Source organism: Dromaius novaehollandiae, chromosome 20, assembly GCF_036370855.1.
Source record: "Dromaius novaehollandiae isolate bDroNov1 chromosome 20, bDroNov1.hap1, whole genome shotgun sequence".
In the NCBI taxonomy this organism is placed as follows: Eukaryota; Metazoa; Chordata; class Aves; order Casuariiformes; family Dromaiidae; genus Dromaius; species Dromaius novaehollandiae.
Window position 1 is genome coordinate 5,293,856 of NC_088117.1, and position 12,985 is coordinate 5,306,840.

A 12,985-nucleotide genomic window follows, 5' to 3' on the forward strand; every position below is an offset into this window, starting at 1 on the left:
CTTGTATTGTGTTGTATTGAATTGTGTTGTGCTTGTTCCACAGTTGCTTCCCAGCTTCAGTTCTTCTTCTGATCACAAGCACTTGGTGATGAAATAGGGCATGTGGATTGTTATCTGTATACAGAGGAACTTTATGCTGTGATTGAGGAACTTTGCATGAAGCTGTTGGTTGTTTCACTGTTGTTATTCAGTTGGGTATTTTGCTTGATTGACTGATTTGAGGGACTTGAGCTATTTTTTTCTCCCTTAACTGACAGTGTGGGGGCCTGTGCAAGAAGAAGGAAGGAAAGTAGTTTTGCACTTGCTGATGTTTCACACTCTTGGGTAGGAAGGAGACTGAGGTGAGGTGCGATGTCTCAAAGAGCAGACTGAACATCAGTGGCCCGTGACCACTGCAGGCTGATGAAGATGATTGACAGTTCCATGAACACACCCTGGTTTAGCATCTGAACCAAATTTTCTTTAGTATTTCAGTGAAAGGCTTAAAAAAAAGAGTGAACAGAGATTTAAAGGGAAAATTTTCAAAAGCACTTCAGAGATGTGGGAGCATAAGTCATATTTCAAATCAATCTTTTACATCTAAGAGGTTTTTTAAAAGCATCCTAACTTCCTGGACTTCCTGGCCTCTGTGTCTCCTTGAAGCCACCATGTTTAATCATTCTTGGAGAAAAACATCCTTCATTTCTGCTCTCTGAGAAGCGCCTGTTCCCAAATTTTGTTAAACTCCATAAAATCACCAAATCCAAACTATATCAGCATTATATGCAGTAGAAGCCATTTGCTGTAAAACAAAACAAAACAAAAAAACCAAGCCATTGCACTATCTTGGTGTTCTCTCTTATTCTCATTTAGGACCTCAGCAACAAAAAAAAGTTTTGCATATTGATGGGAGCAAAATCCTTCATGTACCTTTTTCACAAAGAAGACCTTGGGATGTTTCATTTCCCCTTGATTTCCTCACTCCCCCTGACAACTCCATCACTCTTTTTTCTTTTCTCCCCCCACTTTTTCCCCTTTGTCTTTCGCTTCTTTCCTCCCCCTTGTCCTTCACTGAAAGCCCCACTCATTCAGTTACGTGTTGTCATCTCTCCTTGAAGCTACCACCACTGCTGCTCTGGTCAAGAGGTGTTATTTAAAACCCAGCAGCTCCCTAATGTTGTGCAAAGGCATCATCAATCATGCCAGGAAAAGAAAGCACGGCTCATGTGGGTTCAATTAGAGGCACAGTAGTGGGCAGAAGTGGAAGAATACTTAGAGGGGAGGGCACAGCTGTTCGTTTTTAAGGAGAGGAAACTTCACACGTGAAGCATCGCTTGAAGAAGGAGCCGGCTGGGATCTTGGGCAGCAGGAAGGAGACATGAATTCTCACAAGCTGTTAAAAGTGCCAAGAAACAAATCTTTCTGACACCAGATTTGTTTTTGTTTGCGTCGTCTTCACTGTACTGGGCAATGTATCTTTGGAGAACCTTTTTTTTTTTCTTGTCTCCTTCTCACCCTCCCTCCCTCCTTGCGTAAGCCTCTTTTTGGAAGGCAGGACGTGAAGGGAAGCAGTTGCTGTGATGCCAGTCAAAGCAGCACAAAGTGCCCAAAGTGACAGCTAATAAACCTGATGAGAAAGCCAAGTACTTCATATGGACTGCCGTGAGCTGGATGACCTTGCCAGATCAAACAGGTGAAACAGGCATGTGCCCGCCCAGACCTTGGGTGGGAGATTTTCAAGGGCAGACAGAGATGCTGCCACAAAGATGTGATGCAGGATATGAAGGTAGTGCTGCTCAGTCTGAGTCACTGGGAAACATCCCTGAACTGTGGCCTGGCACTGGGGAGAGCTGAGCTCCTGGATCAGCAGCTTTCAGCTGGGATACTGCCACCAGGCATTGCAAAGATCCTGCCTTTGGGGGAGATTTTGCAAGAGGGAGAATCTGTGAGCTGGTGGGTGCCATCTACAGTAACTTCCATGACAGAACTGTCCTCTTCATTTCCAATCAAATGCACTAATATTTGCCTCCATTGCAGCAAAGCCATTTCTTTTATGTTCTGCTACAGAAATACATGTGCTTGTATTTGTTGAAGTGATGATATTGAAAGATAGATATGCTCTAAAATATATCATTATTTACTCTGACCTTGAAAACCTCCGCTTCTGTCATATTAAGTGTGGAACTAATTACCGGAATGAGCTGAGAAGCTAGGGTCATACCCACATGGGCACCGCTTCTTTATATGGAAGTGGCTTTCCACTGTGCTCAGAAGAGGAGAAGCTGTAAGTGTCTGGAAGAAGAGAATACTCTTCCAGATGTGGTTAGCGTTTTTGTTGGGAAAGCACCATGAGGGAAAATCTAGAGTCAAAAACATGGAGAGACTAAATGTTGCACATCAGGGTCTAGAACAGAGGCAGAAATAAAGTGCAGTGGAGGTATACTGCTAACTAGGAATAGCTTCCAAGGAGAGAATGGGCCTGGGCACATTGTATTTCCAATAGGCTGTAGTGTCTCACAGCTTTCTAATGAAGACTGCAGCTGAAATACACTTACAAGCATTAGCCTGGGCTAACTAGATCACGCCAAGACCCACAACTGAATTCTTGCACTTTAATCTCCTACCATTGATATGACTTCCCTGTGCTCAGCATGAATCCAGCATCTGGCAGGACACAATGAAAGACCCATGTCTTTTCCTTAACATTTGAATAGCACCTGCCATCATCAACTTGGTTTTATGTTTTAACCCCCTACTGATCAAGGTGCCCACCAGCCATGGTTCTTAAGCATTATTTGATAGTAGCATTTGTTAGTGGAAAAGACTTTGGTGTATACTGGAGCAGTCAAGCCTGCAGTGCAGAATTACAGTGTTGTGTTCTGAGCAGGATTACAGATTTCTCTGGCCTCCAAACTAAGATCCTGACTTTCAGAAGATCATTTCCACCTCCTCTGGAAATCTGTAGGATGCAGGCATGCAGTGTGCTTGAGCTGAGCCCTGAGCATCATCACTATTTCAGGTGCTATTTCTTAAAAATGATGGACATCTTCTACAGCAGTGGATGGGAAATGCATAATTTCCACTTTTCTTTTAAAAACTGGATCTGAAGAGTACAGTAGGTTGTGTATCTGGCATTTGTGATAATGCTGCTGTGTGTAAGAATTATGAAGGCATGGAAGTACGCTACCATCCCTTGTTCGATGGCCATCAGACTCATACAGCAACTTCCTGTGGAAGCACAGGCATCTTCTAGTCATCCTCTATCTACAGTATACGTTTTTTTAATGGTACGGATTGTCTGATAAGCAACAAAGATTTAACAGCCAGTGGGGAGCAAAATGTTTGAAAATGAGGACCCAGAGTGTCACTTCACCTGAGCACTCCGTGAATCCCAGAATCTTCTACTCTAAATCTGTAGAAGAGACTTTTTTTTCTATCAGCACTGCTCCCTGTTTAAATAAACTCTATGGTCTAGAAAAGGGATTTTGGGCCCACTTGGGAAGTGTCCAGTTTCTTAGCTCTGGGACTGCTTTTTCCATTCTAAATGCAACCATATATCAAAGGGAGACAGGTCTGAACTTCTGTTGAAACCATTAGGGTGTTTTTGCAAAAGGGAATCCAGGTCCCTTTGATGTGTGCTAGAAAAATTTCCCTTCCTTTTATAAACCCAGATCAATGGTTGGTGGTGCAAATCTCTTGTGAGCGTAGCAGTCCTGAATAAAATATTCCCTGGAGGCCTAAGAGTGCTGCTGTACAACTTGGTCAGATTCTTTGCTGGTATCTTCCCCTTCCACAATATCTTATGTTTGGGCTTCTCATATATCTTTTTTTTCTGTCCCTCTCTTTATTGTGGTGTGGAGAAGAAGAGTCCTGCTTTCAGGTTCTGCACCTCTAATTTTTAATCATCCTTCCTTTTTAATTAAAAAGTAGATATATTGTTTGTTCTGTTCTCTTTGCCAGATAACTGTTTGTCCTTTGGTCACTTGGTAAATCCTTATTCTTCGCCTTGGAAGGGTGGCTCCTTTACCTCCTTTTTTTTTTTCTCCCTGTCTTTTCCTAGCATTCCAGGATTTCAGTCTGCTGCATTATTTGGGTTATTCCTCAAATCCATGGAAGTGTAGCTTCTATGTAGCTATGAGTGGCATTAGAGAAGTCAGAGTACAGGCACTGACTCCCTATTCGACCTCTGCCATTTGTGACTCTCTGGACCAGGTACCAGGTGAAAGTATGGGTAGGATGCTCTTGGATCCCAACCCAACAGGTTCTTGCCAGGTTTGCTTTTACTTAGACCCCCAACAGTGTACAAGAAATACATGGGCAATTACCTCCGAGTGACTGTATCACTCCACAGGTGATAGAGGATCAGGGATAACTGTCAGCTCCAAAGAGCTCAGACTTTCACGCTCCTTTCTGATAAGAAGGCTCCACAGGTTGTTTCAGAAGGTAATGCAGGTAAGAGTCCAGATTATTTGTTGTGCTGCACGTTATGCAGCCCTTTGCATTGGAGCAGGTGTTAAACCACCATCCATTTTGGTAGTACTGTTTTCAACCATGCAGTTGTGAATGTGAGAACCCAGGTAGAGAAATGGTAACCAAACCCAAGAATTTCTGCTTTGCTTTAGTTAGTGTCTATAACATTAGTAACTTAAACCTGCCAGAGCACCTTGAAGACTAAGCAGCATCCAGAAATATAGCCACCTCTGGAGTGAGATGGGACGTTTCTTCCACAGCTCGGGGAGCTGCAGATGAGGAATGGAGGAGAAGGGATAAACCTCACCAAGTAGGAGCTGGAGAATGAAGCGATGTTGGTAAAACAGGAATAACTCCATTGAAATTCCTCCAATAATTACTGACAGACATTCTAGTATTGTAAAAAATATAACAGGTTACTTCTGTCCTCAACAACTTGTTGCTTCTTTATGGGCAAAGGTTTGGTTCAAACTGCAAAAGAAAAATATACATGTTGATCCTCTGATGCTGTTTCTTGTGGTACCTAGATGTTTTCAGTAGCCACTGCCCAAATGATGGTGGTGGTGATCAGGCCTGGCTTTGCTTAACTTGTGAGTCATGAAAATAATGGATGTTATTAAGCTTTAAGTGGTTTTGATCTCTCCCTTGCTGGCTGTCATGTCTTTAGTCATGTATCTTTTCCAGATGGAGTCCAGCATCACCATGACTTGCACAGATGGGAAGTGGAACAAGCAGGTGACTTGTGAGCCTGTGGACTGCGGTGTCCCAGACCAATACCATGTCTACCCAGCCACATTCAACTGCAGCGAGGGGACCACCTTCGGCAAGAAATGCTCCTTTACTTGCCGACCTCCTGCTCTTCTGAAAGGTATTGGAGAGGATCTGTGCAGTGAGTTGGGGATAGCTGCACAGCTAACACAAACTTCTCCTAGTAATATATGTTTTTATTCCTGTTGTTTTAGAATTACTCATGATATCTTAAGTATGAAGAATTATAAGAGTTTATGGGAAGGTTTATTTATATTAGAAGTTAAGTTTTCTTTCCTCTCTCTATTACCTTCCTTTGACCTTTTCTTGATTGTGGCTGGCCAAGCAGTAATGGCAGTGAATATTGCTTCCATATAACCAAAACATGGAAAAGTCATGGGGATAAGTCAAATTGAACTCTCTCATCTTATTTCCCATGCCTTCTCTGTTTTCTGTGTCTGGCTCCCTTGTATGCCTCCTCCATGTTTTCTGAAAGGCAGGAGAAGACTGAAGAGTCCCAAGTCCCCATGGCACAGTTCCCTTCCACGGTTTTTCCTAGTCGTCCCGTTACCTCTCTCCTTTTCCACACTCATCTTGCTCTATATCTGGCCTTTCTCTTCTCCCTTCCTTGTTTGGGAGTCACTACAATTTTCCTAAAAATAACACACTCTTCTTCCTTTTTTCCTCTTCCCTCCCTTTCTCCTTCACTGCTGTTTTTCTGGTAGAGTCCTAATCATGTTCTCAGCACTATCCACTCTTCTCCTCATTGGCATGTTACCCTTTGTGATCTTTCAGAAGAGGTATGTGAAGTATTCTTGATTTCAATGAGAGGATATATTGATTTCTTCATACATAACCAAATTGTTCCATTCTTTTAACTCAACCAGCCAACCCACAGTGAAAGGTAAAACTACTCAAAAGGGATACTTTCATCAAAGGGTTCTCTTCCTTTGTTATGAAGAGGTTCATCTTCAGCAAGGAGGTGGTTTCTCATTGAAAATGCCTGGCATTTTCTTGAGGGGAAAAATATTTTTAAAAACTGAAAATAAGCAACTTGGAGGAATGCAAAATTATCCCAAGCAGTAGAGTGGTGCTTTTCATGCAATGCATCAGAGGGTAAAACAAGTCACAAGAACCTGAGCTAATGACTTCAGTGGGGGTAGCTTGAGGATGATAACCAAATGCCTAGGTCAGGGCTTGTGCAGCTGTAGTGTGCAGCATCATTTCACTTTTGTCCGGAAACTGTCTGAGCTGTGAAGTAAAAGAACCATTTGGTGTGCAGCCATCAGTGATGACTAATAGATATTGCCATTAAGCTTCTGGAGAACGGTGTTTGAATGACTCATGCCTAATTCAATCACTGACGTCATGACAGCCACTGTTGGTAATGTCACAGCTTATCACTTTGCAGTGGCAAGTATGATATCACCATTGCTGGTCTGCAGAGCTGCTGCATGAGTCAGAGCAAAGGAGCACAGCGATGCTCTAGAAAAGAGCTCCCTTCTGCACAGAATACCTCTGCTATCATCTTCAATTGGGAAGGGGAGAAAGAAAGCCAGGGCTGATTTAATGAAGCTTCTCTTATCTTTGTGGGTAGGACAAGAGGGCTCCTCCACATACCTTCCTGAGCCCTCTGGAGCCTTGTGTTTCTTCTTCTTTGAATTCCAGCCTCATGTCCCAGCTCTCTTCCTTCCCTCTTAGAGAGATGGCGTTACTCTGGCATTAGCAGTTTGTCAGTATTATTTTGGATAACTCAGAAGTTGGCTTACTGTTGAAAATATGTCTTGTGGGTTGATAGAGTTCCTACAGCAATGATCAGGGATTCCAGTAGAGTATTAGGGATTTTTGAGGGGTTAGTGGCTCATAGCTGTGTTTTATTTCTTAGGTAAAGCTTATTCCTTTTTAACATACAGTATAAAATATCATAGACTGTAAAATATACTGAGACTAGGCTACTTTAAGCTTAACCTTTTGAAATCAGGTAGGTCATGGCAGAGGCAAATAAATCTATTGTACCTTTTACCTTTGAGGTGTTGACCAAGCAAGCTTCCTAAGGAAAACGAATCTGTAATGAGTATTATGAATCATATTTATCATAGTACTCCCTGAGGACTGAGAGTCCCCAGCTGAGAATGGCTCCTCATTGTGTTGGTGTAGTGTGTCTAACACTAACAGATGCTGCTCCAAACTGCTCAAAATTGGTATAAAAAGGACAGATTCAGGGAAGGGCTGTAACACAAGCAGAATAAAGAATGTAATGGCAGCAAGCACTCTGTTAATGCCATGGTTTTGGAGAGAAAGCGGTTGATGTAGGGGGAAAGCCTTCTTTCAGATTAAGAGAACAACAAAACAAGGGAGAAAAGAAGTATAAAAGAATACAAAGCCAGTGTCATTCCTCTATGCTGTAGCATTTCCTGAAATAAGCACTGTCTGCCTATTGTCTCCTGAAAACAGAGTCCGTAATGATTTAGTGCCATCATCTACAAAGACCAAATGCATGATTTCAGAGCTGAATTTGTCAAACCAACTGAGGTGGCTTCTGATATATTATGGGTGTAACAACATTTGGGAAAAAAAGTATTCTGTTGAATGTTGTTAACTTTACTCACTGTCCTTCTCAGGAAACAACAGCAACCTGACCTGCATGGAGGATGGGCTGTGGTCTTTTCCAGAGGCTCTATGTGAGCTGATGTGTAGAGCACCCTCCATAGTTCCTAATGCAGATCTTCAGACTACTCGTTGCCGAGAAGATAAGCACAAAGTGGGATCATTCTGCAAATACAAATGCAAACCAGGTTACCATGTCCCTGGATCCTCCAGAAAAGCAAGAAAGTACGTGAAATAGTAATGCCAAGCAGTCAATATGATTCAGGAAGCCATGAGTTAAAAAGATTTGGGGAGGAAAGATGGGTCGTTTGTAACAAGCTTTCTGTATTGTAGGGATTTTCACAGGACAATTCCCTTATGCAGATAGTTGTGCAATTTCAAGGGGATTTAGGCACCTAACTCTGTTAGGTTCCTTTGGAAATCCTAGCCAGTGCTCAAAAAATAGATGTTACCTTAGAAATACTCTTTGATATGCAGTCTGGGGAGTCCCTTTTGAAACTCTGCAGGAAAGGGTTAGTGCTATCATGTATTTTTGACTCTGCACAACTCCACTTCAAACCAACCACAGCCCACAAGCCTGGGAAGCAGTGTTTTTGGGATATGTGTCCAAGGCTGAAAGAGGAGTTTAGGCTAGGCAGCTGAATGTTGGCTTTGCAAATAATCATTATTTTCACTCAGAGACCCCATGACGCAGATGTTCCCCAAGTGTTAAAAGCCATCCCCTGCAACCTGCTAGCAGAGCTCAGAGGCTTTAGAACGTCTTAGCTGACTCAGCCGCTCACTAAATGGTCTTGTTTGTTTCTGCATGGAAAGGCGAGCCTTTAAGATCCAGTGCACGCAAGACGGCACGTGGCTGCCAGGCGCTTGTGTGCCTGTTACCTGTGACCCGCCACCTTCCAAGTTTCATGGGCTCTACCAGTGCTCCAATGGCTTCCAGTTCAACAGTGAGTGCAGGATCAAGTGCGAAGATGATGACAATCAGTCGGTGAGTCACTCATATCCAAGTAATCTGAGCTATAAAAGCATGTCTTCACCATATGACCTCAAGGGACCTTCATCTTGGAGAGACCAAGTGCCATAACTCCCTTGAGCCCTTGTCAGATCACAGTTTAGCACCTTGGAGAACTGACCCCACCTGACTGCTGTTTTTCTGTTTTTCAGTCTCTTAATGGTTGCTTGAACTGGGCTTGAGCCTGGCAGGTGAGAGCATCAAGGAAGCAGTTCAGATTTAGGGGCAGTCTTCCTCAGATGTTGGAAGTGGATAGGCTGTGGAGTGGAAATGCTTCTGAGCACTCCCGATCAAAACCCTATTCCCCAGGTTTTGGCAAGGGTCCAGGCCACCTTGTTTAGTACTCATGGCACTGTACCATGCTGGTCTAGCACATCTCACAGTGTGTGAGAAAGGCAGCGAAATGGAGAAGGGAAGTACACAATTCAGGTACGCATTAACTACTGTGAAGAGCCTAGAAATACTGTTTTTATCACAGTAGTAATGGTATTAATTATTACCCATTGAGAACTAGCAATGAGTGACTTGCTGTTTTCCAGACAAGTAAGTGGCTGAAAAATCTGCCTCAAGTGGCTCTATAACCTAGCTTGACAATTACCAAATATGGTTTCTGGTATTATATTAATACAGGAGGGAATAAGAAGGAATGAACGAAAGCAAGTAAGATACCAGTTCCATGCACTTGTCATGTTCTGTACATGGCTTTTGTTTGTTCTGTTTTACCTTTCTCTACTCTCCAGTTCTTTTTCCCATCATCACTATATCTGTGTGTGTCATACGGTAATTTAACTTTATAGGGATTATGACTGTTCGGCCAAACTGTCTCTAAACTTTCATGTTTTTCTGGCTGTGAAGGTGTCATTAAACATCAGGGGTCAGATTCTTATCCAGCATAAATCATCGTGTTGCCTTTGACTTCCTAGGAGCTGTGACTGATACCAGAAGAAGGTCTAGCCTTTAATGTCTAGTTTGAAATGCTTGGTTTTCTTCACTAGAGGCAATTATAGTTTGTGAGATAGTAACTTCCCCCAGAAGTGCTGCTGCTAAATATATTTGGGAAGTGAAAAGTGGGGGATATAGAAGCTGCTGTTACTCTACACGGTGCAGAGAATGCTTTGTCAAAGGGCTTTTAATATAATTTCAATTTCAGAGGACATATTAAAAATGGGCCAGGTCTGCTCTAGGTCCAGTAATCTGAAAGACACCTCTGATATTAAAAGCCACAGCTACAGAAGAAACAGCAATGAGGTTTAATGTGACTAGAAAACTGCACTTGCTACCCACATTCCCTGCAGAGCTGACCTGCCCGCTTCATGGGAATGAGACAGAACCTGAGAATATGTGAGTTTTTGTATCAGAGCACCTGAAAAAGGTCTGGTTTTATAAGGCTTATGTGAGCTTTCCGGCCTTGTGAAATGAAAAATCGCTAGCATTGCACGTAGGTGCAGTTTGCATGGGAGGCTCTGGAATATTTGATCTGTGGCTTGTGCACCTATGACTTGCTCTGACTGATCAGCATGGTGGAAGATGTGTACCATCTCTGCTAGTGCAGGGTAATGAGGGCCACCAGTGTAATGACAACTGGTATTACCGGTTTATGTGTTTGTTTTTAAGTGAGCTAGATATGAAGAGGTACAAGCAATAGACTCAGGGTTAGAGCAGTAGTGAAGTGAGCTGTGGAAATTGGGAGATGTAGCTATGTCTTTATTCATTGTAAGGAATATTGTAGTTACTGTTCAGCTGGGAAAGCATCTTGAGCAAAGGAGCAGATAACATCTTGAGAAAGGGATTTGCAGGGAAATATATTTCCAGATATCCCAGAAAATAGATTACAGAAAAAGAGGGAGGACTCCTAGCCCAAACCAGACCCACTTGAGAGGTGTTAATTATTTAAGGATTAAACCCCACTAAGTCTCTCTCAGCTATATAAGGTGATAATGCACGCTGCATCCAAGCAAGAAACCCAGCAGGGATTTTCACAGGAGATTTTGCAGGTCAGGGAGTGATGGACAGGATGTTACTATAGCAATGGATATCCTGGGTTCTCTAAGTACATTGCAGTAGCTATACGATAGTACCTTAAGCACAGTCAACTCCAGGAACATAAATCAGGTTTCATGGCTCACCTTTAAAAATCATGGTTGAACTCCGGCACACAAATTGCGGTGGAAATGCACCACACTTGCTAAAACAGCAAATTGTGCTCAATTATCAGTTAGCGATTTCTTCCTGAATTTGTCACCATGCTGAAAGATCATTACTCAACTGTACATACGGTATCTCAGAGCACATCAGAGACAGAATTAATCACCAGGAATCTAATGGTCATTTAAGCAGGTACCCCCACCACCATCCAGAGCAAAGCTCTTCCATTTCTGAATGTTGTACACAAATCATATGAACAGTCAGAAGTAAATTAATCCATCTCTGCAAAACTGACCCTTAACTGAAAGTCACCAAACTGGATCACACCCTGAGTCCATCTGGTGCATTATCCTTTCATATGATTTTCTTATTACTTCTGGCAATGGCCAGATGTCTAGAGAAGGGAAAACAGGTCCCATCCAGTAGCCTGTCAATAAGACCACTTTGCAGCTCCAGGAAACATTGTGTTCATCAACAAAGCTGAGCAGGGAAGACGAAGGATATCAAATATAAGCACACAAGACTGACACCAAAGGCTGTGCAATCTTCCACTCTGGTGCCGGAGACCCATGCAGATCCCTGTGCAATGAGGGCTGTGGGTTTTGGGAAATAGCTCCAAAGACAAGTTCAGCATGCCTACTGTGAGCTGTGTCTGGCATCCCAAGGTAGAAAGCATGCTAAAAGATCCCCAAAGATCTCCAGCATGATCTCCAAGATCATGGTGGGTGGATGGCAGGCAACGTGCCTGGCATGTTAAACAGGCAAGGAGAAGCAAAGATCCTGCATGGTTCTGCCACCCAGCATGGCCCAAACTAGCATCTGTTAGAGGTTTGGAGCCCAACCACAGGAGATATCCTCCTGTTGAATGTCCCACATTATCCAGTGGTCGTTAGACCTGCAGAACAGCTTGTGCAGAAATCCCCAATGCCGTGTGAATAGACCTGACAAAAGATTGCCTTGTGCACTCCTTTGTTGTTTCTAAAGGGCATGATATTTCCCCTTGGACTTTGGTATTCATTCTTCAGTATTGTACAGAGGATCTTTTCTATAAGAGAAATGTCATATTCTATTCCTTCACCATTCCCACACCAGAGGATTTTATTTTCTCCTTTACACCTGCCTCAGTGCATGTCTGTCTCAGACTCTTTACTTGCTGTCACTCAAGGCAGCCAAGCTCTAAAGAGCACGTTCTGCCCTGCTAAGCATCCCCGCTCAGTGTCCTGCTTTCGTTTCTCCTTCAGATGGGCATTGGGGATTCTTTCTTTTTCAAGACAAAGATGATGTAACTAGTTAGAAAATGGGAGGAGGAAAAAGATTATCTGCATTCAACACAAACCTCTCAACAACAGGAAGGAGGGCAAATGGGGTGAAGGCACCTTTATTGAGGTTAGAGTGAGTCCATTTTAAGGTAGAGAACTTGAAAAACCCCTGTACATGAAGGCATGTGTGTGCGTGTGCAGTCTGTTATTTTTATTCCTTGGAAGAAAACTCCTTCTTGACCCCCAGCACAGTCCCAACTGGTGGCTTTCCCAGCTCCAGCAGAACTTTGCTCCCAGCTTGGCTCTGCCTGCTATTCACTTCTCAAACTGAATTTGCTTTTCTTGCTGTTGTTTTTGTGACTGTCCTCATTATCTCCTTTTGCATTCCCAGGGCCGTGGTAGCAACGTGATTCACTGCCGGAAGGATGGCACCTGGAGTGGCTCCTTTCATCTCTGCAGGGAAATGCAGGGCCAGTGTGCTCTGCCCACTCAGCTGAACAGCCACCTGAAGCTGCAGTGCTCCAGCGGCTACGGAATAGGTTTGTGAGCATCAGCCCTGGCCGCCTGCCACGGGGGGACGCAGCTTGGTGGCGGGGGAAAAGAAGTGGGAGAGAGGAGCAGGATAGGAAAAGTGAGAGGAAGGAAAGAGTGCAGAGTCCTTGAAGTCACCTTCTCTTGTGGACCAATTTGCCTGAGTGAGGGAACTGCTTTTAGGAAACATGAAGCTTTTAGAGGCCAGGCATCATGTAACATATGCTGACTGCTTGCT

The 12,985-nt window shown here is 43.4% G+C and overlaps 1 protein-coding gene across 1 annotated transcript in view; it reads left to right on the top strand.

Moving 5' to 3' along the window:
• PAPPA (pappalysin 1) overlaps positions 1 to 12,985 on the top strand; it is a 188,462-nt gene that overhangs the window by 142,949 nt on the left and 32,528 nt on the right. The window contains exons 15-18 of the mRNA XM_026113872.2: positions 5,134 to 5,317; positions 7,818 to 8,028; positions 8,617 to 8,788; positions 12,608 to 12,755. Of these exons, the coding sequence (XP_025969657.2) occupies positions 5,134 to 5,317; positions 7,818 to 8,028; positions 8,617 to 8,788; positions 12,608 to 12,755 (715 nt within the window). The remainder of the gene's footprint in view (positions 1 to 5,133; positions 5,318 to 7,817; positions 8,029 to 8,616; positions 8,789 to 12,607; positions 12,756 to 12,985) is intronic.